The 26841-nt window shown below is 42.8% G+C and overlaps 1 protein-coding gene across 2 annotated transcripts in view; it reads right to left on the reverse strand.

Moving 5' to 3' along the window:
- DZIP1 (DAZ interacting zinc finger protein 1) overlaps positions 1 to 26318 on the reverse strand; it is a 63731-nt gene extending 37413 nt beyond the window's left edge. For both annotated transcript variants that reach the window (XM_011933796.1, XM_011933795.1), the window contains exons 1-10: positions 25992 to 26318; positions 25213 to 25310; positions 24633 to 24848; positions 23582 to 23838; positions 22886 to 23443; positions 15012 to 15099; positions 11796 to 11920; positions 6620 to 6781; positions 4196 to 4333; positions 1611 to 1673 (exon numbers count right to left, since the gene is read on the reverse strand). In XM_011933796.1, coding sequence (XP_011789186.1) covers positions 1611 to 1673; positions 4196 to 4333; positions 6620 to 6781; positions 11796 to 11920; positions 15012 to 15099; positions 22886 to 23443; positions 23582 to 23617 — 1170 coding nt within the window. In that variant the 5' untranslated portion in view covers positions 23618 to 23838; positions 24633 to 24848; positions 25213 to 25310; positions 25992 to 26318. The remainder of the gene's footprint in view (positions 1 to 1610; positions 1674 to 4195; positions 4334 to 6619; positions 6782 to 11795; positions 11921 to 15011; positions 15100 to 22885; positions 23444 to 23581; positions 23839 to 24632; positions 24849 to 25212; positions 25311 to 25991) is intronic.
- Between the last annotated feature and the right edge of the window lie 523 nt (positions 26319 to 26841).

A 26841-nucleotide genomic window follows, 5' to 3' on the forward strand; every position in this document is an offset into this window, starting at 1 on the left:
TGGGCAACAGAGCGAGACTCCGTCTCAAAAAAAAAAAAAAAAAAAAGATGAGCACCTGGAGGAACGAGGGTGCCATTTGCCACGTCTGGGGAACAAACCCAAGAACTTCATCTTAGGCAAGTTGTACTTGAGAAGCCCATGGAGATGTCAAGTACAAAGCTGGCTACCTAATCTGGAACTCAGAAGAGTTGTTTAGGCTGAAGAAGTAAACATGGGCATGATCCACACACAGCCCTAACCCCACTTCAAGAAACTCTCTCCGTTCGGTCCCTAGGATACTCTGCATTTATCCCATCCTGATTCCCATATCTGTAGCCTCACTCCTACTCTCCTTTTGTACTGTAAGCAGTCTGAGGGCAGGCATTGTTCCACACCTCTTTTTAGCCTTATAAAGTGTAGTACATAGCAGATGCTCAGTAAATATCTCCTAAATTGAACTGCCACATCAGTGATACAATTTTCAATGTACTGTATATGCGTATGTATATAGACGTATATTGGTTGTATGTCTGTGTATTATCACTATAAATTTGCATGATGAAATGATATTATAAATGGAATAGAGGAAAAATAGTGGTTCCTATTTCCTTTTCTAGCAATGATACAATCTTAAAAGTAGATTAATGTCTAACTTTCCCATCGAAGTTCCTCAAGAACTGCAGATGTTTCGTGAAATATTTTTAGTTTTTGTTCGCTTTGCTTTAGTTTGGCTCTAGTACTGTTCACAGTTTCTTTTTTACCCCCATCTTCCTCAGTATTTGTTCCACTTTGGAGAAATATAAGCTGATAAATGTTTTGATCATCTGAACACACTTCATCCTAGCAATTATACACATACATGATCTTTTGTTGTTTAATATTCTACTAACTAAGAAAGGTAATATTAGAAAATGTGCAAAAGAGGAAACATTTTTTCCATTCAGAAAAGATCTACAAGAAATACTAAGGTACAAAATACAATTTCAAGTGAAAAAATAAACAGAAATTTTCCTATTTTAAGATCTTCTCAAATACATCTACTTTAGATATTTTGCACTAGTGTAAACATATTTTAACACTTAAATTTCTGATGTACTCAGGTGAAGGAGAATCAGTGTCATAATTAAAAGCTTATTTTCATTAAAGTGATTTTTAATGTAAACAGTTCTTGCCTTTTTAAAAAATTACTTACATTGCAGTTCTGTGATGCAAAAAAATCAGAAACATGTATTTAACAATGAAGAAATTATTAACTAACTTATGATACATCCAATAAGATCATCATGACATCACTAAAAGTCATGATTTTGAAGAATACTTTAAAACTTAGGAAAAGTCTATGATATATAAAGTGAAAAGTGTACAAACCTATAAAACATAATTTGAATGTTGTAAAGCTATGTATATATGAGGTTCTACACTTACAGAAATGCATAAAAGAAAACTGAAACAAATTATAAGAAAGTAGTAGCAGTGGTTATCATTCGTGTTAGAATTATAGGTAATTTTAATTTTGCTACACATTTCTCCCTAAATGTTATTAAGTGGACAAATATTATGTTTATTAAAAAGAAAAGCAAATATTCCTTTAAAACATGGCCCACTTTAGGCCATTGGTTTCTTAACCTTACCCGACTCTTCTCTTTCTTGTGTTCTTGATGAATAGCTTGAACTCGAGCTGTCCATTTGCTTTCCTACAAAATAAAAGAATAATTTATGTACAACTGTAACAATGAGATCTATGCAATATGGAAGCTTCCTTTTTAGTGAATATCTATGAAACCCAACTATCTATCTAGTAAAATTTTAGCTAGTGAAATAGTTTGGCTCTCTGTCCCCACTCAAATCTCATGTGTTGGAGGAAGGGCCTGGTGGGAGATGATTGAATCATGGGGGTGGACGTCCCCCTTGCTGTTCTCATGATAGTGAGTGAGTTCTCACAAGATCTGGTTTTTTAAAAGTGTGTAGCACTTCCCTCTTCGCTCTCTCTCGCCTGGCTCCACCATCTTAAGACATGCTTGCTTCCCCTTTGTCCTTCTGCCATGATTGTAAGTTTCCTAAGGCCTCCCCAGCCATGCCTCCTGTACAGCCTATGGAGCTGTGAGTCAATTAAACCTCTTTTCTTTATAAATTACCCAGTCTTAGGTGGTTCTTTGTAGCAGTGTGAGAACAGACTAATACAGCTGGAATTTTTTAGAATATACACAGTCAAAAATGCTTAAATATATTTGCATCTGGTTTTAATCTTATACCATAAGGCAGGGGTCAGCAAAAATTTTTGAGTAAGGAGCTAATAGTAAATATCATAGGCTCTGGGGGCCAAACAACTTGGTCACAACAAAACACAATACAGCTGTGTCATCCCACAATTGTATTGGGACAACAGCCATGGATAAGATGTAAATGAACTAGCACTCATAAAATGTTACTGGGACATAGCCAGTAACACTTTATTTACAAAAGTACGTGCTAGTTTGCCAACCTAAGAGGCCAAAAGGAAACACCAAGGTTTCTGAGGCCATGGGTTCTGAACTGACGACACAACTCACAGGACAGAAATAGAAGAAATTTAGGTGGGACCTTAGGATTTTAGAACCATGTCCTTCAGTTCATGAGCGACCAGCTATAGTTTCCAGCCTGCTGGAAGCAGATGTCAACAGTTCAGTTCAGGACACAGCTCCTGGTTTCCTACCATATACCAGGCACCTCACTGGATGGCCACTGGCAGGCTAAAAGGAGATTAAGAGACAGGCCCTGCTCTGCATGGGAGGCAAGTAGACACAGCCATGGAGAATCCACATATAATGTGTATGTGATCAGGTCCCACTTAGGGACTACAGAAATGCTATAGCCTAGAGGCTCAGGAGAACTTTCTGACAGTGGTACCTGCCCCCCTGGCTGAATACTAAAGAATGAGTAAAAGACAGGTCCCGAAAACTGGGAGCTGCAGGACAGGCAGGAAGGCAGCCAGAACTGAGAAAGAAGACAGAAGGCCATGTTCTCAGAGGCATGGGCTGCTGGGCCACTGGAGTGCCAGGAAAGAAAAGAACAGAGAAAGATGTCCCAGGGACCAGAACCCAAAGGACCCTGCGAGCTGGTGGGAAGTCCAGAATAAGGGTCACTGAAGGACTTCAGACAGGACAGGGACATGGTCAGCCTGACTGCAGTGGAGCAGGCAGATTTGGGTCGGGGAGGAAAGAGGTGAGCACTGAAGCAAGAAGCAGTGATCCCTATTTCCAAAGTCCACTTACCTTTTTTAGAATGACCTAGGCTTTTTAAAAAAATCCTGAATTCATAAGCTCTCATCTCTATTTTCTTCCTAGTTTAAAAAAATTGTTCCCCTAAACTGCTGTGACCAAAATAGCCATGATGAAGATTGTGCTGATTACAGAAGTTCACTTCCAAATAAAAGTGATTGTCTCATAAATCTAAGAGATCATCAGTTGGCCAGTTAGCTCTGTGTGTGTGTGTGTATACATATATATGTGTGTATATATATACATGTGTGTGTGTATATATACGTGTATGTGTGTGCGTGTGTATATATACACACACACGTATATATATACACACACACACATACACACACACACACACATGTATATATATATTTTGTTTGAGACTGTCACTCTTGTTGCCCAGGCTGGAGTGCAATGCTGTGATCTCAGCTCACTGCAACCTCTGCTACCTGGATTCAAGCAATTCTCCTGCCTCAGCCCTCCAAGTAGCTGGGATTACAGGCATCTGCCACCACGTCCAGCTAATTAAGCCAAGGTGGGTGGATCACCTGAGGTCAGGAAACCAGCCTGGCCAATATGGTGAAACTCCATTTCTACTAAAAATACAATTAGCAGTATATTTAAGCTCTAAAACTAAATCTGGTGCTTCAATATGCCCTTCTACGCCTTTTGAAATTGAAAGCTACATCTGAAAGATGAAAAATGAATAGCTAGGTTATACTAACCAATTCAAATTGATTTTATGGCGAGAAGAAACAAAACAGTTTTGCCAACTGTTGTGTATGCTATTTGCCAACAGCAAGCGTGTAACAAACACCTCTTATGACTTAGGCATGTTGTAGGAGAAAAATAAGAGCTAGTCACCTTCATGGTTACTCAAAAAGACACACACTTTTTCTGCAGATGACACTCACTGTAAATTACTTCGCTAAGAAAAAGGAAGGCATCCACTGCAGCTGTCACCCACTTGCACGTACCTGACTATCAAGAAGCTGCATGACATTATGGAAATCCTGGGGATATGGAGAACGGTCTTCTTTAAACTCGTGTGCATCTTTTAATGTGCCTATGTTGGACTTGATCTGCATATTGGACTTCTGGATTTCTGACAGTTGCTATAAGATAAAATTCAAGCTCAGTACTACAGTTAGAATTTTATAAGACTGAAACGGAGAATAAAATCAGGGAGCACGTAGCTGTGTTTTAAATCTCACTGCCCTCTTGGATGCTCCTGGATGCTCTTGGAAGCTTCTCCCACTTCTGCTTCCCTGTGGTTTTACTGGTTTGTTTCTACTGCTTGCTGGTCTTATCAGAATATGTACAGGGTGAAAAAAGGGGAAGGAAAATCTAACTTTCTAATCTTAAATGAGTCATTTTTTTTTTTTTTTTTTGAGACAGGGTCTCATTCTGTTGCCCAGGCTAGAGTGCAGTGATATGATCATGGCTCACTGCAGCCTCAACCCCTGGGTTCAAGCAATCCTTCCACCTCAGCCCCCCAGGTAGCTGGCTACAGGCGTGCACCATCACACCTGGCTAATTTTTGTATTTTTTTGTAGAGACAGGGTTTTGCCATGTTGCCCAGGCTGGTCTCAAACTCCTGGGCTCACACAACAATCTGCCTACCTCAGTCTCCCAAAGTGCTGGGATTACAGGTGTGAGCCATCAGGCCCAGCTGGGGCTTAAAATCTTTTATGGGCACGTAATAGGTGCCAGAAACAGAAGAACTGAATGCACCTGGTTCTTAAGCTAGTTTAGTGCGAGGCCAACACTGTCCAGGGACCATATCAGTAAATCCATTAGGGACATAACGTTTTAATTTTACCCTTTTCTTTTGATGTTATTCCCAATGTTACTCGTCGCAAAAACTCTCAGAAAACCACAGAAGGTAACATGTTAACTTCAAAAACAAAAGGATGGGGGAAGCGCACTTCTCCTCTCCTCAGTGTAGGCTGCTCATAGTGACTTCATTTCAGAAAGGACAGCAGGGAAAGGAGGAAAAAAGAGAAATTCTTCAGTGGATAAACCTGACAAACACTACCTCAGCCAGGTAGCCAAGCTCAATGGCAACAGTCATAAATCATGGAGATTCATAACACAAGGTCTCAGACAAAACATTCAAGTGTACTGCTCCTGCACAAAAATGCCACCGACAGCACGTAAATTACCAAACATGGCTATGTTTCAATAAAACTTCACTCATGACACTGAAATGTGAACTTTAATGAAATTTTCCTGTGTCACAAAATAGCCTTCTTTTTTTCCCAACGTTTTAAAAATGTAAAAACTGGCTGGGCACAGTGGCTCACACATGTAATCCCAGCACTTTGGGAGGCCCAAGTGGAAGGATCACTTGAGGTCAGGAGTTTGAGACCATCCTGGCCAACATGGTGAAATTGTCTCTACCAAAAATACAAAAATTAGCTGGGTGTGGTGGCATGTGCCTGTAACCCCAGCTACTCAGGAGGCTGAGGCACGAGACTCACTTGAACCCACGAGGCAGAGGTTGCAGTGAGCCAAGATTGTGCCGCTATCCTCCAGACTGGGTGACAGAGACTCTGTCTCGAAAAAAATAAAAAGTAAAAATGTAAAAACTATTCTTACGTCACAGGCCATTCAAAAGCAGGTGGTATGCTGGACTTGGTTCATGGGCCATCGTTCACGAAACCTCATGCTAGAGTTTAAAGAGTTTTAGGAAAGCCCTCAGGTGAATTTCAAAAATCTCTCTCTATTTTTGTTTATAAAACTTGTTGGCCTCTAGAGGGAGCTCAAGGACCTTTGCTCAGCTCCCTTCCTTTCTTCCTTTTCCCCAAAGAAAAGTCATGTCAAATCTAACCAGAGAGCTTAGAATTCTTAGCAGGAGGACACTGATTGATTGGCTGCTTTCTAAAGAAGCAGCTCAGGTATCATCTATGCATGAGGCCAGGGCTGTATGGACCAGGGCTGTTCCCATAAGGGAGAGGGGCTCATTTAGCCATAACTTGCTTGCTTTAGAGATCCTACCCGGGCCTGGGTTGAGGAGGGGACCTGGCAAAGGTTCTTAGTCTTTCTGGGTCTGCTTTCTTCCATTCCCACTGGACAGTGGAAAGTTCCGAAACTCAGGGAGGAGTTTACAGTTCAAGGCTACCCTAACCAGATAAGAAAAGAGGGACCTTCATAGAAGAGGGTCTTCTATATCTCACCACAAGTGTTCTGCACTGGAGTTTAAGGCCAAAGCTCCCATTCTCAGCAAAACACCTCTGACTCACTCTGTCGCCTCTATGCCTCCCTCAAGACTATTGGGGAGAAGAATGTCTGCACCAGGGTACCGTAAAGTAACTGCTGGATCCCCTGGCCTTAATGCCATCCTAACACCACCTCTCAAGGCAATCAATACCATAAGAACTTCTAGGTTTAATACTTACATATTCTAATGCTGAATTCTTTGAAGTTAATTCTTTAAATTCCTTCATAAGCATTTCCTTGACTTTTTCCATTTCATCAACTAGTTTCTCCTTTTCTTCTTCTTTCCACCTATCAAATAACTTCAAAAAGTCTTCCTCTTTTGTTTTTTGCATTTCATATTCCTGAAATTATTTTAATACACAGCTTTAAAAGTTCTGGTCTGAAGAAAATAAGCAATATTTAAAATAAAAGTTCATAGCATCACTTCAAAAATGTTAGCTAGTATTGCTTATTCCAGTTAGGCTTGTAATAACTTTTCCTATCATGGCAGGTCTGTGCACAATGATTTTTCTAAACTAAAGGCAGCACACAGAATCCTCTTGTCCTTATATCCCTTAAAATAACAACAGAGAGGCCCAAGGCCTCCAGCTTTTTCTGTTCTGTGAACTTGTATAAAAGTCATACCATAATATATAAAATGCAAATATGCTTTAAAGAAAACATATTGAGCAATAAAAGAACATTTCTTGACACCATAAAAATTTGGGTAGTGTAACTCCATCCCACCCCCAGAAAATACAAATTCAGATTAATAGGAGCTAGATTCAAGGTCAGCACTTGATTTCTCAATGACCTTCAGGGTTTTTAAAATCTAAATTGAGAACTTGAACAACACTATATGCCAACTAGCCCCAACACACATATACAGAACTCTGTACCCAACAACAGCAGAATATGCATTCTTCTTCAGTGCACATGGAATATTCACCAGGAAGACCTTTTTTAGTCCATAAAGTGTTTCTCAGATTTAAAAAGATCAAAATCATGTAAAGAATCTTCTCTGATCACAATAGAATAAAGCCAGAAATCAGTAACAGAAGGGAACTGGAAAATTAGCAAATACGTGGAAATTAACAACACGCTTTTAAACAAACAATGTGTTAAAGAAAAACTCACTAGGGAAATTGGAAGATACTGTGAGGTTAATGAAAATGAAAACATAACATACCAAAATTCATGAGATGCAGCCAAATCAGTGCTCAGAAAGAAATTTATAGCTGTAAGAGCCTACATTTAAAAAGAAGAAAGGGCCAGGTGTGATGACTACGCCTGTAATCCCAACACTTTGGGAGGCCACGGTGGGAGGATCACTTGATCTCAGGAGTTTGAGACCATCCTCGGAAACGTTGTGAGACCTCATCTCTACCAAAAATTTAAAAAACAAAATTAGCCAGGTATTGTGGTATGTGCCTGTAACCCCAGCTACTTAGGAGTCTGTGGTAGGAGGACCACTTGGAACTGGGAGGTCAAGGCTGCATTAAGCTGTGATTGTCCCACTTACTCCAGCCTGGGCAACAGAGAGATATTCTATCTCCAAAAAACAAATATAGAAGAAGAAGAAAAATATTAAATAAATAACCTAGCTAGAAAAAGATGAGCAAACCAAACTCAAAGGCAGCAGAAAGAAAAAAATTATGAAAATTAGAGCAAAGATAAAGCAAAGAACAGGAAAGAAATAGAGAGAATAGATGAAGCCAAAATTTGGTTCTTTGCAAAGATCAACAAAACTGACAAATTTTTAGCTACCCTGACTAAGAAATGAAAGTGAGGACATGACTACCAATCTTAGAGAAATTAAAAGGATTGTAAGAGAATATAATGAACAACTGTACACCAATAAACTGGATAATCTAGATGAAATGGACAAATTCCTATATAAATTACCAGACTGACCCAAGACAAAGGAAATTTCAATAGACTTTCAATAAATAAAGAGATAGAGTTAGTAATCAACAACCTCCTAAAAAAGAAAAGTCCAAGACCAGATGGCTTTACTGGTGAATTCTACCAGCTATTTAAAGAAAATAGAATACACAAGAAACTACTAAAGTAATAAACAAATTCAGCAAAGTTGCAGAGTACAAGGTCAACATGCAAAAAGCAGTTGTATTTCTACATACCAGCAATGAACAATCCAAGAAAGAAATTAAGAAAACAATTCCATTTATAATAGCATCCCAAAGAATAAAATACCTAGAAATAAATGTAACCTAAAAGGTAAAAGACTTGTATACTGAAAATTGTCAAACTTTGTTGTAAAAATTGAAGAACACCTAAATAAATGGAAAGACATCCCATGTTCATGGATAGGTAGATTTAATATGGTTAAAATGGCAATACTCTCCTAGGCAATCAAGAGATTCAATGTAATCCCATTTCAATAACCTTATTTGCAGAAATGGAAAAGCCAATCCTCAATTTCATATGAAACTGTAAGAGGCCACAAATAACCAAAACAATATTGAAAAAGAAAAACAAAGTTAGAAGATGCACACTTATCAATTTCAAAGTCTACTACAAAGCCACAGTAATCAAAGTTGTGTGATATTGGCATAAAGACAGATATACAGACTAGTGGAATGGAATTGAGAATCCAGAGATAAACCCAAACATCTAGGGTCAACTGATTTTCAACAAGGCTGTTAAAAACATTCAATGAAAAAAGAATAGCACTGGGACAACTGGATAAATCACTTGCAAAAGTATAAAGTTGGGCCCCTCTCTCAATCTATATGCAAAAATTAACTCAAAATGGATCAATGACCTAAATATAAGAGCTAAAGTGATGAAACTATTAGAGTATATAAAGAACTCATACAGCTCAACAAAAAAGGCGAACAATTCAATTTAAAAAAATGGGCAAAGGACTTGAATAGACATTTCTCCAAATAAGATATATACAAACAGACAATAAGCATGAAGAGATGTTCAATATAATGGTTGTTAAGGAAATACAAATCAAAACTCGATGAGATACCACTTCCCACCCACCCAGTAGGATGGCTTTAATTAAGAAAACAGAAAAGTATAACAAGTATTAGTGAGGATGTGGAGAAATATGAACATTACTGGTGAAAATGTAAAATGGTACAGCTACTGTGGAAGACAGTTTGGTGGTTCCTGAGAAAGTTAAACATAAAACTACCATATGACTCAGCAATTCCACTCCTAAGTATATAATCAAGAAAAATGAAAACATATATCCACATAGAAACTGCCACATGAATGTTTATAGTAGCATTATTCATTGGAGCCAAAAGGTGAAAATGAACCAAATGTCCACCAATGGATGACTGGATAAACAAATTACGTATACATACATACATACAATGGAATACTCGTCAGCAAGACAGAATGAAGTACTGATACATGTTACAACTTAGATGAACCTCAAAACATTACGCTAACTGAAAAAAGACAGACACAATAGGTCACACATAACTTTTTTTTTTTTTCAGATAGGGTCTCATTCTGTAGCCAAATGGGGTGCAGTGGTGTGAACACAGCTCACTGCAGCCTTGACTTCCTGGACTCAAGCCATCTTCCTCCCTCCTCAGCCTCCTGAGTAGCTGGGACCACAAGCACATGCCACCACACTCAACTAATTTTTTCATTTTTTGTAGAGACAGGGTCTCACCATGTTGCACAGACTGGTCTTGAACTCCTGGACTCGAGCAATCCTCCTGTCTTGGCCTCCCAAAATACTGGGATTACAGTTGTGAGCCACTACACCTGGTCTACATATTTTTTTAAAGATATATACCAAATAGGAAAATTCATAGACATAAAAAGATTCATGGTTACTAGGGGATGAGGGTAGTAGGAGTGATTATTTAACGGGTATGGGTTATTTTTCTGGGGTGTTGAGTTTTGAAACTAGAGAAATGGTGGTTGCACAATATTGCGAATACACTAAATGCTACTGGATGGTACACTGTAAAATGATTGCCTAAAAGAGATGTTGGTACAGCCTTGTTCATAGCACCATCAGTCATAATAGTTAAGAAGTGGAAGCAACCCAAGTGTCCAACAACAGATGAACGAATAAGCAAAATGTGGTATACATACATATACCATCAACTATTATTCACCCTGAAAAAGGAAGGAAATGCTGACACACACTGCAACATAGATAAACCTTGAGGATATTATGAGTAAAATAAGCCCATGATGACAAAAAGACAAATACTCTACACTTCTATTCATATGAGGTATCTAGAGCAGGCAAAATCACAGAGAGGGAAAGTAGCTGGAGGGAGGTGGGAGGGGAGCACTGTTGTTTAATGGGTAGTTCCAGTTTTTCAATATAAAACAGTTCTGGAGATTGACCATATAACAATGTGAATACACTCAACACTACTGAACTGTACTAAAAAATAGTTAAAATGATAAATTTTACATTATAGGTATATTATAGTTTAAAAAGAGTGAGCCCATGTGGAAGACAGAGGGCTCTGTCAATGATTCTGTGAAATGACTGCTGTTTTCCCTAGAAAGTCACACTTCCTGTCCCCATGGGGGTAACAAGGAAGAACTGTCACACCAACAGTGACAAGGAAATAAACGCTCTTTGATGGCCTTACTCTCTCCATTAGGTACATCAAGGTCAACCCTCTGTTGGATCAATAATGGCATACGTGGTACCCACGGTGTACCCACAGTGACCCACAGAAGTCAGAACTCAATGAATCATGGGCCTCTTTCCTCTTGGGCCCTTCATCAACCCGAGTATCTCTGAACAAGTCATTCCAAGCACCAAACGGCCTGACACATGGGTAACACAGATGAGAAAAAAGAGAAAAGGAAACAGATCGGAAGCATGAGGGAGACTCAACCCACTGTTGGTGGTCTTGAGTATGGAGGAAGAGAGTCAGGAGCCCAGGAGTATGGGGAGCCTCACAGGGAAATTAGGAGCAGCCCTCCCTCAATGGACAGCCTGGAAGAAAGTGTAGACCTCTGGCCTACACCTGCCAGGAACTGAACTCTGCCAGCAACCAAATAAGCAAGAAATATTCTGTTCTATAGCTTCTACCAAGGCACATGGTCCTCTTGACACCTTGACTTTAGCCCAGTGAGATATGAGAAGTGTCAGACTTCTGTTTTAAGCAAAATTTTAGAAAGTTAATTGTGTGTCATATGAATTCCACCTCAATTTTCTAAAAGGCTTTTGAAAAACAGAGAAATATATTTCCAGTGATGTGTTCTGTAGTAAGATACTACTATGGCAATAAAAAATGCAATCATCTTGTCAAGTGCTACAAACTCTTAAGTATCCTCTGTTTATTAGAGTCCATGGCATAATTGAATTACATACAGTTAATTGTAATTAAAATACCACAGAATTCTTCCTGGTACCTTGGAGAATCTGACCGCACTGGCATGGTGTGCAGCCTCTAGCTCAGACCTGGTGAGCTGCAGCTCTTCCTTCAATACGACGATCTCACTCTGGAGCTTCTCAATCTGTGCATTTTTCTGATACTCTGTTGCAACAGAAAATCGTGTTAAAACACCATCTCTTACCAAATGTACCTGGAAACTTATGGGGTACAGTCCTGTTGATAACACAAAGGAAACTGTTCTCTTACTTGGGATACGATTATTTGTTTCATGCCACATAAGCCCATTTTTGCTCTTTAAAGTTTATTTGGAGCCCAGTGTATTTTGGGGCACCGAATTATTTTTTAGCAGATTCTTTCAGCCACTGTGTTGAGGTGGGATTATCCTACAGAGACACATGAGAGCCCTGTTCAGGGAGCAATAATGGTAACAAGGAATAATACAGGGTGCTTTGACCCAGTGGCACTCTGGGCTTTTCTTAGAGGTGCCTGTCTCAATCACAGAAGGCAAGCAACAGCTTCCTCTGCAGGCACCACCATACTGAAATCTCTGTGGTCACCATCCTTTAGGTGCCCGCTGAACTCTCCTGAGGACCCCATCAGTGCTAATACAAGCAGAGAACTAGGGGGACATTCAAAATGCAAACTTGGGCCATAGCCTATCAACTGGGGTAGAAGTGAGGTACTGAAAAGTTGTAAAAGGAAGCAACAAGTGAAAGGAAGAATACTTATGTACATGTACTTACATGCAGATGTACACATGACTGAATGGATGTACATATGTCTGTGAGTGTAGACATGAAAGGTATGGAAACCAAAGTAGAAAGTCAGAATCTCAAAGATGACCTGAAGAAATAATACTCGTTTCAGAGTCTGAAACCCTCTCTGAAATGAGTATGAGTTAGAATAAGATACTGAAACAGAAGAGAAAGAAGGTCAGTTTCACACTGAAGAATGGTAAATTAAAATATTTCATCTTTCCAAAATATTGCTAAATTTTTTCAGTGATTCAGGACTTATTAATGAGAGTATTATGCTGTTATTTTTGTTTCTACAAAGCTTAGCTATTTCCTAAGTAATCTATTTAACTGAAATGGGCAGGAATGGAAATAGCCTAGCCCACAATGGAGGGAAAGGCAGGTATTGAGTATATAAGCCAAGTACCGATGTCTAGATACTGAGAACATTTAAGATCAGAATGAGGTCGGGCACGGTGGCTCATGCTGTAATCCCAGCCCTTTGGTAGGCCAAGGAGGATGGATTACTTGAGGCCAGGAGTTCGAGACCAGCCTGGGCAACATAGCAGAACCCCATCTCTACTAAGAAAAAAAAAAAAAAAAAACTAGCCAGGCGTGGTGGTGGGTGCCTGTAGTCCTAGCTACCTGGGAGGCTGAAGCAAGAGAATCACTTGAACCCAAGAGGAAGAAGTTGCAGTGAACCAAGATGGCACCACTGCACTCCGCCTGGGCAACAGGGGGAGATTACATCTACAAAAAAAAAAAAAAAAAGATCAAGATAAGAATTTCTGTGGGTTACTGTGGCAATCCGCAGGAAGCTTTGATCTGCCCATGGAGAAAGAGCCCTTACATTCTTTACTTTTGAGAATACTTCAGCAGTAGAAAACCTGGCTCCTTGGTAAGCCCCAGAGTCCCCTCCCCTCTCTTGCATCTTCATTTTTCGTACCATCTGTATTGTTGCTGGTACACGCCCAAACTCATCTTAGTATCTCTCACATCAAATGAAACAAAAATTGTTTCTGGGTCTCACATTTCTGTCCAGATGAAGCCTCATGTCTCTGCTTTCCTTCCCAGCGAGTGTTATTGAAACCAATGTCTGGATACAGTAGGACCACTCCCTCACGATTCTCAGCTCAGCTCAGGGGAATCAGACTTTTGTCCCCACCTGTCCACTGAAGCTGCTGTGCCAGGGTCACCGACAACCGTCTTGACGACAGCAGTCCATTGTTAGTCTTTATCTTACTCTGTACCTCAGGAGCACTAGATAGGACTGACCGCTGCCTCCTCTGTGAAATACTTTCCCTTGGTTTCCATGGCAACACACTCCCCAGGTTTCCCTCCAGCTTTGATAGAGACTATTCCTCACTCTCTGCTGATGCTCTTTCTGAGTTCCTAGCATTGGGAAGACCTTGGGGCTGGCCTCACTGCCTTCTCTTCTCTATCTAGGTGACCTCAGCCAGAGCAGCTCTACTCCAGTGATTCCCAGATTTAAATCTCCAGACTGGGTCTCCACCTCAAGCTGTAGCCCTCCAGTACCCCCACCTGCATGTCTGTTGCACATGTGATGTAAATGCACCCACGGCAAATACAAACTCTCATCCCTCTTCCTCCTTGAAACTACCTCCCGGCCCTGGCCCTCCATCACAGGAAACATCACCACCATTCACCCAAACAGGGAGGACAGAAACCCAGGGTCCTCTGTAGCTTCTGGGTTCACAGCTTATCTGTTACATCTTGACCTGCCCACCTCCCTGGGAACAAAGCTGGTCCAGGGCCCCGTCTCTCTCACCTGGGCTGCGATTGCAGCCTCCTCCCCTCACTCATCCACTGCTTCCACTGTCACTCCAACAGTCTAGTCTCTATCCACAGCTAGAAGGGTCATGCTAAGGTACACATTAATTAGATCATGCCCCTCCTCTACATAAAATCCTCCAGTGGTTCTGCCTTGTGCATATAAAAACTCCACATTCCAGCCCACACCTTCACAGACTCCTGTGATCAGGCTCCCAGCACTCCAGCCTCACCACACACCATCTCCTCGCCTATTCTACTCCACTCCACCAGCCCTTCTGTTCCTCAAACACATCATCCCGGCACACCTCATGCCCTTACAGTCAGTGTTCCCTTGGCCTGTGACACACTTTTCCCAGACTTTCACTCTGCCTGGAGTCACTCTCTACCCCACCGTCCTGCGCTATGATCTTTTGCCACCATTTGAGGAGAATTACCCATTTATCTGTTGAATTACTCATTTATCTGTTCAAATGTGTCTCCTCAACCCCCTTTAGAACGTAAAACTCGAGAGAGAGTAGGGCTTCTCCGCTCAGCTTGTGGCTGTATCTCCAGCACCTAGTGCACTGTATGCACCTCCTGAAGGCTCCATATTTACTTACTGAATTGACAGGGACTGTGATGGGAAATGCACTGGACCAAGTCTCATTGCCAAAAGAAAAAGGGAGCAGGAAGAAAAGAGCTTTGAAACAGAACTCATTACTCACCAAAACGAGAATTTTCTTCAGTGTGGCGGCGTTGAATGTGACTTTGTAGAAAAGCTTGGTTCATAAAGGCCTTGTCACAAAAATGGCACTGAAAAGAAGAGAGCAACAAATCCAAGTGTCTGTAACGACTGTCGTCCCACTTAACTGCAATTAAAATTCAGGTACCTGGCCAGGCACGGTGGCTCACACCTGTAACCCCAGCACTTTGGGAGACCACGGGAGGCAGATCACCCGAGGTTAGGAGACCGGCTGGCCAACATGGTGAAACCCCATCTCCACAAAAAAATGCAAAATTAGGTATAGTGGCGTGTGCCTGTAGTCCCAATTACTAGAGAGACTGACAGGGAAGAGAATCACTTGAACCCGAGAGGCAGAGGCTGCAGTGAGCTGAGATTGCACCATTGCACTCCAGCCTGGGCAACAGAGCGAGACTCCATCTCAAAAAAAAAAAAAAAAATTCAGGTACCTGAAGCACTACCTCTTGGGTGCTTTCTTGCTGAAAGATACCATCCTGGCAAGAGATGCTGAAAGCATGACTAAAAAGAGAGATATGAAACCAGGCTGGGTGAAGTAGCTCATGCATATAATCCCAGCACTTAGGAGACTGCAGGCAGTTGGGGGGTCATTTGAGTCAGGAGTTCAAGATCAGCCTGGGCAACATGGCAAGAGCACATCTCTACAAAAAGTAAAAATATAAGTAAATAAATAAAAATAAAACCAGGGCATTCCTCCCAAACTGAACACAAGACAGTGAAAACCACCTCTTGACAGATAAAGGAGTCCTTCTGCTGCTTTCTGGAGCCTCTGATGCCGCCCTTGTTAGACCGATAGCTTCCACTCTATCAACAACAACCTGCCCCTGCCACTCCAGCCACACCAGCCTTCTTTCTGTCCTGCAGGCACGCCAATCTCAGAGCCTTTGCATTCACTGCTGCCCCTGCCTGATCTTATCCAGGCTCTCCTTCCATGGCTGGCACCTTCTCCTGACATTCAAGATGTCATTCATCAGGCATCTTCCACGCTGGGGATGATGGCACGTCCTCAACAAGGTCCTCCTTCAAGATCCTCCTGCCTGTCACAGTCTCTGTCATACCACATAGTCTTATTTTCATCCTCATACATCTCACTGGCTAATATTTTCATGTTTATGTACTTCACTTGTTTATTGTCTCCAGCTCAGTCCCTCTAGGTTCTAGAATGTCACCTTCTGAGGGCAGGGCCTCTAATTTATCTACAGCTTTATCCCCAGAGCACAGCCTTAATACATGAACGAACAAAAGCTTGGAAGTATAACCTATTAAAATAAATTTTCTGAGAAAAAAGAAGTCAATTCCTCATATACCTCTGTTTTTCTACTTTAACACTGATTCAAATTTTAAGCAAAAATCCCATTTGTTTCATCTATATCCTCACTCCTGGATTACTCTGAAGTAAATCCTGGATATTATATATTTCATTTGTAAATATTTCAGAATGTATCTCTAAAAGGAAGATAGGACTTTAACACAAATCATAACACCATTATTCCACCTTATAAAATATAAAAATTAAATCCTTTCAAAAAAACAAATATTCAACTATTTGGATAATTTTAGTCTATAGGTTTCTCCTCGACCTCTTTTTTTTCCTTGCTATCCTTTTGCTGAAGAGGCTGAAGCTTGTCCTGCAGTTTCTCTCCATTTGGATTTTGCTGTTTTCCTGCCCATTGTGTCACTGAACATGTTCTTTTGTTCACCATGCTGCCTTACTCTTAATCAGTGTAACTGCATCCAGACTTCAGGCTTTGGTTTCTAAAACTAACATTCTGTATATTTCCTTTTTTTTTTTTTAAGTGTCTCCCTCTGTCACCCAGGCTGGAGTGCAGTGGCGCAATCATGGCTCACTGCAGCTTTAACCTCCCAGGTTCAAGAGATTCTCCTGCCACAGCCTCCTGAGTAGCTGAGATTACAGGTGCCTGTCACCACTCACAGCTAATTTTTGTATTTTTAGTAGAGATGGAGTTTCACCATGTTGGCCAGGCTGGTCACAAACTCTCAACCTCAAATGATCGACCCACCTCGGCCTCCCAAAGTGCTGGAATTACAGGCGTGAGCCACGGTGCCCAGTCATATTCTGGTATATTTCTTGGTATTGCATCTCAGAGAATCCTTAAAGCATCTCTTCAACCTCCTGGGCTCATGACAGCTTTGGTTCACCTATAGAACTTTAGGGACCCCTCACATCGGCTTTGATGTAAGTCATATAGGCTCTCGGGCTGTGTACAGCACTGGAAAAAGGAAAGGAAGAGGAAGCCATGCCTCCCTCTCTCCCCACCCCACCCCACCCCAGTGTTCACATATTGCCACAAGGTGTTCTAATGATCCTGTTCCTAACAGAGACAGAGACCATCCAGCCTTCAAACTGCAATACGGCCACTCTATCAGGGCAAGTAGAATGCTTCAGCAGGGCTGCCCACGTAAGTGTAAGATGAGAGAAATGCATCGTGATGATGGAGAGGATGCAAACACACCACCCTGTCAAAGGGAGGAGGGGAAAAAAGGAGGTAGGGAGGGAGGGAGGAAAAAACATGGCATGCAAAGATAAAGGTTACTGTAATATATTTTCTATTACAGTATAGATTTATATACTGTATATATATAGAAGTTATATATAATTTATAACTTCTATAAATTAAGGAAGGAATCTAAAGATGCTCTTCACAACCTATTCACACCACAGAACATAAGAGTAGCATACATTCTATAAAATGATATGATTTTTTTTAAAACCAGAATGAGTTGAAAAAGAAAGATAAAATACAAAAAAAAAAAAAAAAGAGTTGAAACATAATTGCAGAACAAATAAGAAAAAGCAAGGAATAGGGCCAGGTGCAGTGGCTCATGCCTGTAATGCCAGCACTTTGGGAGGCCAAGGTGGGTAGATCACCTGAGATCAGGAGTTCGAGACCAGCCTGGCCAACATGGCGAAACCCTGTCTCTACTAAAAATACAGAAATTAGCCAGGCGTGGTAGCACACACCTGTGATCCCAGCCACTCGGGAGGCTGAGGCCAGAGAATTGCTTGAACCTGGGAGGCAGAAGTTGCAGTAAGACAAGATTGCGCCACTGCACTCGGGCCAGGGCGACAAAATGAGACCTTGACTCAAAAAAAAAAAAAAAAAAAAGAAAAAGCAAGGAATAAAAGAGACACTGTTGAAAACTGAATTGCTCACTAAAGGAAAAGCTGAGATAATTTAACACAGTGAATGCAGATTAGAAGGAAAGGATTAAAGCAATGAGAAAGAAACCAAAGAGTATGGAGCACTGACGGACAAAAGCAATACTACATACAGGTAACTGGTTTCCCAGAAGTAGAGAAGCTAAAAATGAAAAAAAATTTAAAGACTGAATACAAGAGAGTTTCCCTGAAGTGCAGTGAAAGCTGAATCTGCAGATTAAGAGTTCACCAGGTTGTAGGGAAAACTGATACAGAACACTCAACACCAAGACATACCCTAGAAAGGTACTAGGCTTCAAGCAGAAAGAAAGGACTCTTCAGTCACGCAGGCAGAAAAAGCAAGTCACTCACAAGAAAAAAAGCTTTAAGCCACCCTCAAACTTCTCACAGCAACATTTACTGCCAGAAGACAAAGGAATCACATCTAAAAAGTTCAGAGGGAAAGTGTAACTAAGAATATTCTTCATCCAATATGTCTTTCATAATTGACAGAGCTGAAGAAATGCAGCACTCTTCGGGCTTCTGGGTAAGAAAAATCATTTTGACAATCTTATGAATTAAGAGATAATTCAAAATGAGAAACTCAAGAATGGAGATGTTGAGGTGAAAGGACTTTGAATGAACACATAAATATAAAACCAATGAAAAAAAATAAGTTAAGACATTATGGTTGATTAAGAGAATGTGAATGTTACCAACCTGGATAGTGTAACTCTAGAAACGGGAGAGAAGCCCTGATTCTCACTGTGACTGTCTTTGCAGATGCAGCCTTTAATGAGATAATTAAGGTTAAGGTTACATGAGGTCATAAGGCGGGGTTGGGGAGGGTGTGAGGTGGAGAAGGGGCAAATCTTTTTAGGATAAATATGGCACAGTGGCTCACACCTGTAGTCCCAGCTACTCGCAAGGCTGAGGCAGAAGGAACATTTGAGCCTAGGAGTTCAAGGCCAGCCTGGGCACGTAGCAAGACCCCTTCACTTTAAAAAAAGAAAAAGAGAGAGACATTAACGATCTCTCTCTCCCTCTCCCTCTCCCTCTCTCTCCCTCTCTCTCTCTCTCTCTCTCCAAACACAGAAAAGGCCGTGTGATGAGGACATAGCAAGAAGGTGGCTGTTTACAAGCCAGGAAGACAGGCCTCATCAGGAACCATCCCTGTTGACATCTTGATCTTGATCTTTGACTTCCAGCCTCCAGAACTGTGGGAAAATACATTTCTGTTGTTTAAACCATCTAACCTGTGTGATTTTTACAGCAGCCTTGGCAGATTAGTACAGATCTATAAGTATAATATCATTTATAGAAAATTTTCAAACTTAAAAACACTGTCTTATGAATACATATGTTCATAAAAATATTTTACATGTTCATAAACATAAATAGGAAGGATATAGTCAAACAAAGATTTCCTCTGGGAATGGAGGAAGGGAAAATTATTTCTAAGATGTTTAAAACTCTTTAAACATTTGATATCTTGGAAATATAGCAAAATGCTACCCTGAGTTAAATCTTTTTTTTTTTTTTTTTGAGCTGGAGTTTCGCTCTTGTCACCAGGCTGGAGTGCAATGGCGCGATCCCAGCTCACTGCAACCTCCACCTCCCGGGTTTAAGTGATTCTCCAGCTTCCGCCTCCCAAGCAGCTGGGATTACAGGTGCACACCACCACGCCTGGCTAATTTTTGTATTTTTAGTAGAGATGGAGTTTCACCATGTTGGCCAGGCTTGTCTTAAACTCCTGACCTCAGGTGATCTGCCTGGTATTTGTCCCAAAGTGCTGAGATTACAGGCGTGAGCCACTGAGCCTAGCCTAACCTGAGTTAAATCTAAGAGGTGGGTATATGGTGTGTCTTACATTAGTCTATACACTTTTTGTATGTTTATAATATTTCAATACTAATTTTTATTTGAAAATCAATGAGGTTTTTCTTTTAAAATCTCCCATATATGGGTATTCACTACATTGTCATTTTAATTTTTCCGTGTTTTAATTTTTTTAAATAAAATATTGAGGAAAAAGACTTTACACATTGCCATCACTACTCCCCTTATACACGACACACACACACACACACACACACACACACACACACACCCCATGGGGGAAAAAACCCATTAGGGTGCATGCATGTGTGTTTCTGTCTGTGTGTCTGTGTGTTCAAGCCTCCAAGAACAGGCATCTTTAATTTTTTTTGTCTCAGCTACTCAGTTCTTATGATTTCTTAAAGCAAAGGGAATGGAGACAGCGCGAAGTGGTATGAGAATGAGAATGAGACCACAATTTCTCAGAGGTAAAACTGATAATGCAGTGGACCCAATCATTGTGTCAGAACAAGGAGTCCAGCCTTTGGATTTTCTGTATAAGAGAAGAAAGAAAAACTCACGCGATAGCAGTCATGTGATTGTTCACATTTTGTAATAAGTCAGCTTTGGTATTTGTCATGTCACAAAACGTTTTTCCCTCATTACCAGGTATTAGCTAAAACGGTAACTACATGCCAAGCACTGCTCTAAGCACAGTCCATGCACTAAGTCATTCAACCCCCATTAACAACTGCTATATGGTAGGTACAATTAATATTTCCATTTCACAGAGTAGAAACTGAGGCACAGGGAGGTTGAGCAACTTGCCAAGGTCTGGTAGCTGAAAAAGTAGTAGGTGTCACTCATTTGATAAATTGAGTCATTACCTTTTAATTGTTACTTATCATTCACATTTGAAAATCTTCTCTTAGGCCAGGTGTGGTGGCTCACGTCTGTAATCCCAGCACTTTGGGAGGCTGAGGCAGGTGGATCACTTGAGGTCAGGAGTTTGAGACCAGCCTGGCCAACACGGTGAAACCTTGTCTCTACTAAAAATACAAACATCAGCCAGGCGTGATGGTGCACACCTGTAGCCCCAGCTACTTGGGAAGCTGAGGTGGGAGAATCGCTTGAACCTGGGAGACCGAGGCTGCAGTGAACCGAGATTGCGCCCCTGCACTCCAGCCTGGGCAACAGAGTGAGACTGCATCTCAAGAAAGAAAGAAAGAAAATCTTCTTATAACAGCTATTTCTATAGTAACCCCCCAAAAAGAAAAAAAGTTTATAAACATACAATTTCTGTATGTTAGAGGTTTTAACATTTCACTAGATAGCTGCTAAAGCTGGAGTATAATAAACCTTTAAAAAATGTTTAAATATAATCCATTCTATTTGTTGCACAAGAAAAAGACCATCTTAGCACTATTTGAAAATATTTACTTTTTAAGCAGCATTTATGAAATAAGCAATTAGCAAAGCCCAGTGTCATTTGAAGATTATACCTCAGGGTTGTCTACCCAAGAGCAAACACTAAGTCCTTCTAATAATATTAACTGTTCCCTTTTGTTTGTTTGTTTGTTTGATATGGCGTCTCAATCTGTTGCCAGGCTGGAGTGCAGTGGCACAATCTTGGCTCACTGCAACCTCCGCTTCCTGGGTTTAAGTGATTCTCCTGTCTCAGCCTCCCAAGTAGCTGGGACTACAGGCACGTACCACTACGCCCAGCTAATTTTTGTATTTTCAGTAGACATGGGGTTTCACCATGTTGGCCAGGATGGTCTCCGGTCTCAATCTCCTGACCTCGTGATCCGCCCGCCTCAGCCTCCCAAAGTGCTGGGATTACAGGCGTGAGCCACCACACCCCGCCACTGTTCCCCTATCTTAAGAACACTCAACGCTCCTGCTGGGTCAGTTCTGAGCAATATTAACTGCACCATTTTCTCTGCCCTGCACCCAGTTCTCTCCAGCATTCATGCATTGGCTCCACTATTACTAAATCCAGTGAGGCCTTTTAAGCCATAGTTAGCCAAAAGGACTAGAAAGTAAGGGCACGACATCAATCTTGTTAATCTGTTGCTTACTTCGATATCTTTCTCAATCATTGTTTACACCTTCTGCACTTCCTCCAATTAGTCAATAAAAAAAATACATTAGTTTATGTTATACTCAAAAATTGCAATATTTATCTTGGACTCAATGTCTAACCCAAAACAGTAGAAGATTAAGACCAGAAGATAAAAATATTTTATTATTTAAATACTGTTATGTAAGTGAATGTCCTTGTTCTTAGACAATATACACATCAAAATATTTAGGATCTGCAACTCACTGTGAAATGGTTCAAAAGTAACAACAATATTATACAGAAATAGAGGAACTGTGGCAAATGTTAATAATGGGGGAATCTGGGTGAAGGGCATATGAAAATTCTTTACAGTCTCCTGGCAACTTTTCTGTCAGTTTGAAAATATTTTAAAATTTATAAAAATGAGAAACAGACCCTACAAATTTAAACATTCTGCATTGTTTGGGGACTGACTTCAACAGCAATTTGTATATGGTTTTCATGATTAGGTTGATTCAGAGGAGGAAAGTGTTTCAACAACCAGCATTTAGATAACTTCCAATAAAGTACCACAGATGACATTTATTGTTTAATTATTAATCCTCTGATCGTCTGCAGAAGGTAATAAACCATGACATTTGCTGGTTAAAATTACTGTTTTTGCTTAAATAGACTGTGTCTTCTGATATACAATATAAATCTTTAAGAAGAAAGAGTGGTGATACAGGACAGGCCTATCAAATGGGAACTGAGTTGTTTACTGGATTATGAATTGTGCTCACACACAGCTGCCCACCTGGTAATAGTTGGCTTTGGCCTCGATCATCAGCTGCTGGGTGGAGATCATCTTCTTCCTGCGTTTGCACTCTTCCTTGAGCATCTTGATCTCCCCCGCCTGCTTGGTGAGCAGCTTCTTGCTCTGCTCGCCGTCGTCGTGGCTCAGGCGCAGCCGCTCCTCCAGGGTGTGCAGCTGAGAGGTGAGGAACTCTTGTGAGTGCAGCAAGTACTCGATGGTGAACTGCGCCAGACGGATGAGCTTCAGCAGCACCGGGTCCACCCCCGACTGACAGTGTGGGCACTTCTCGTCCTCCAGCTTGCAGAAGGTAATGTTCATGATGTTCTCCTGCAGGGTCAGCACGTCCACGGCCCCCGCCACCTTGTCCACGTCGATGGCACTCAGGCGCCGCCAGTCCACACTCTCCAGCCGCGGCCTGAACTGGAAGAAGGGCTGGGGCCCCGAAGCCGCGCTGGGGGTCACACAGGCCATGGAGGCCGCGCCCGCGGCGGCGGCCACAGCGACGTCGGGCCCCTCTGGGCCGCTGGTGAGCGGGTAGTAGACATGCTTCTGGAAGGGCTGCGGGGGGCACAAAGAGAGCGCGGCGGGAGGCGGGGATGGGGGGCGGGCAGGCTGGGGAGTTGGGGGTCCGCGGAAGCCCCGGTCCTCCCCAGCCCCGCGTCCCCGTCGGGGGCGCCCCGGCCTCCCGCCTCTTACCATACTTGAAAGCCAATCCGTTGCCTCAGCTTGCATAGGAGGAGCCGGGCGATCTCTACTCAGCCTGGGCCGCCTCCCGGGCCGCCACCGCCACAGCCCTCAGGAGCGGGAGAAGGCCGGATTCCTTGCTTCCGCGGCGGCGGCGGCGGCGGCGGCCTAAGGTCTGGGTGTCCAGGACGTTGCTATGGCAGCCCCCAGGTCCGGACCTGGAGCAAAGGGCGCGTCCGCCCGCGCGCGCTCAGCGTGCACCCAGAACCCTGCCGGACCAGAGAAGACCTCTTGGACGAGCCCAAGTGGGCACAGCCGTTCACCCGAAGAGGGTACGTCCTGGGTGCCGGCTCCCCAGGGCGCCACCCTCCCTGGCCTTTGGGGCTGGACACTCCATGTCCCTAAGGCAGGCGTGGGGAGCCACATCCCTGGGAACCTTTGGTCTTAACTGCCATCCCTTGGTTATTTATTCACTGTAGCCCTGACCTTAGGCTTTGATATTAGACATACCTAATCATTCCATCATTAATAGGAAAAAAAAAAGTATCTATTCATCTTCATCTTTTACACACGATTTAGAAAACATTAAGCAATAAAAATATATATAATTAAATGTGATAGAGGAGGACTCGTTGCGAAAGGGCATGAGGAAGCTTTTGGCATAACAGAAATGTTTTTCATTTTGATTGAGGTGTTGATTACCCAGCAATATACACTTGACCAAATTCACCGAATTGTATCCTTAAAATTAAGGGTGGGTTTTTATTATATCTCAGTAAAGTTGTTTTTTAAATGAAATGTAGTTAATCATATTTGATGGCAGGCTTTCTAGATTTCTGACACCCAAGTTGCTTTTTAAATCGAATCTTTCTTTCTTTGTAGGTCAGCAGCCTAAATATAACATTTTGATAAAAAGTACAAACCAAAGAACTCCCCAAAATATGTAATACTTCACCCGCCTTTCCAAAAGGATATATTCTCAAAATGCTGAAGGTAGAAACAGATGGAGGGGGATTTTAGCCCTCGGCTTTACCAACAAGTTTTACAGGGCCATTGTATTCACCTGACAAACTTGGATCGGGGCTGCATTCTGGGTTTTGGAGACGCTAAAATATTTCTAGCAGCAACTTGTAGACTTCAGGCCTCTCATTTGTGCAGGTCTTCTGGGGGCCTTCAGTGGTTACTACGGAGATCAATAAGCTGAGGAAAAGCCAGACATTCCCCAATCCACCGGGGAATTCCTGCTTGGACCAGACATCAGGAATTTTTTTTTTCTTTCCTAACATCCAAATATGTGAACAGAAGAAAGGAAAATACAATTCAGAGTAACTGGAAGCAAAGTTGTAATATCAAATATATTTAGCACTTTCAAGATATTGTTAACTAGAAATTAACCCATGCAAAAACATCCAGGAAAAAAAACACGCACTTCATATGGTTTCAAGTAAACCATACGTCCAAGTATTTTTTAATTGGCCTTTAGAAAATAAAAGAACGATTCCTGCAATCAGGCATAAAAAGCGCTAAAGACATAATTAGTTTCAAAGTTTGATTCTGTCATTTACTTGCTGCCTGATCTAGAACAAATTGTCAGCCCTAAGACTCAGCTTCCCCCATCTGTTTAAGAGCATCAAGACACCGACCTGGCAGATCTGTAGACTCTAGGCTCCATCCACTGGGCTGCAGAATCAGCGGGAACAAGAGCTGTGGTCTCTCTTGCTCAAGTATATATTCCTAGCACCTAGCAGAGGACAGGCACGGAGAAGGCATTCAGAATTTGCTGAATAGACACATGAATGAAGAACGATCGAATAACTTGGGCACTTAGTTAAGGAAACATCAGCTCCTGGCCCCTTATCCCTTTTATTTTTGCTGCCCCTAGCCTGTTAGAAGGATTAACCCATGATTTGGGCCAAGGGCTTCGGAGATGAACGTGGGGGTGGCCCACGCGCCCCCGCTGAGATCTGGGCGCAGAGATCCGCGGGCCCGAGGCGCCTATCTCCGTTGGCCGCCACATTCCATCGTGGGGAGCCGTGCGGTTGGCCACCCCTTCCCCCTTGCGTGGATCTCTGTCACAAGATGGCCGGAACAGGAAAGAAGGGGGCACGCTTTCCCGTTCCCTCCCTCCCCCATCCCGGGCAGGGCCCCCAGCCTCGCGCGGCGCCTCAGGTCCCAGGCGCATGGCACCGCCGGGCAGCTGAATGGGTAGGCAAAGGCCGAGAGACGCGGGTTCTGGGGGAACCTCGGCGCCCTTCCTTGGAAGGCAAACAGGCAGTGGGGGCTCCGGCGGCTACGCCAGCTGGATCTGCAGCAGCTCGGCTCGCAGCCGGGAGAGGCAGGAGGGCCGGCTTCGCGGTTATCGGGATACCCGGTCCTCCACCGGCTCCTGCGGGCGTCTGGAGCATCCCCGGTCTCGGCTCACCCCAGCTGCGCGCTCCAGGGCGGGTGCCGGGCGCTGCAGGCAGGCGGGGGCGACACAGGGGACCCAGACCCCAGGGTCGCTGCTGACGCGGGCAGGGCCCGCGGAGGCCGAGGAACAGCAGACCGGAGAGAGGCGGGCCGGCTCCTTCTTGCAGGGCGCAGGATGAAACGTGTCTCGTCTGGGCAAGTTGTGGCGAGGCGGGTCGCCTGGCGCCGCTCCAGGGCCTTCCAGACTCCGGACCACTGACGACTCGGGATCCCCCACCCCCCTCCCGCCCCCTCCCCTCCGCGATCTCCCTTCGGCCTCTTCCCTCTGTGTCCCGGCTCCTCTGGCAGCTGGGCGGGACTGCGCGCGTCTAGACTGCAGCGTTAAAATGCGCTCGGCCAATCCGGCAGCTGGCGCAGACACGTGGTGCGGGGGCGCGCCCTGTTGCTGGCGCAGGATGCTCACCCTAGGAAGGCTTTTCAAAGAGAAACCAGATTCGCTCCTACCCGGTGGTTGGCCTGGCCCTCAGCAAGCTAATTTCCCGGAGGAGCTTCAGGTGAATTATCTTCCAAGAAGAGATGCGTTTTAACCGCGGAAGTCTGCAGATGCAAAGGACCTTGTAAAGGCCATCTAGTGTGGCCCTGCATTTGAGTGACGTGGAAAACCGAGATTAGGGACTTTTCTCCAAAGCACTCTAGGATTTAAATCCACGTAGATTTCTGTGTCTCTTTCCGTTATGCCCATTTCAGGATGAAAGGCACAGATCTTTGTTGGTAGAAAGTTAGGCACTGCAAATTACAGGAGATGTGGGTCCGGAGTAGTGTGCTTATTTATTTAACCTAAAATTGGAACACGTGGGACAAAA

Source organism: Colobus angolensis, unplaced genomic scaffold (genome assembly GCF_000951035.1).
Source record: "Colobus angolensis palliatus isolate OR3802 unplaced genomic scaffold, Cang.pa_1.0 Scaffold13, whole genome shotgun sequence".
NCBI lineage: Eukaryota > Metazoa > Chordata > Mammalia > Primates > Cercopithecidae > Colobus > Colobus angolensis.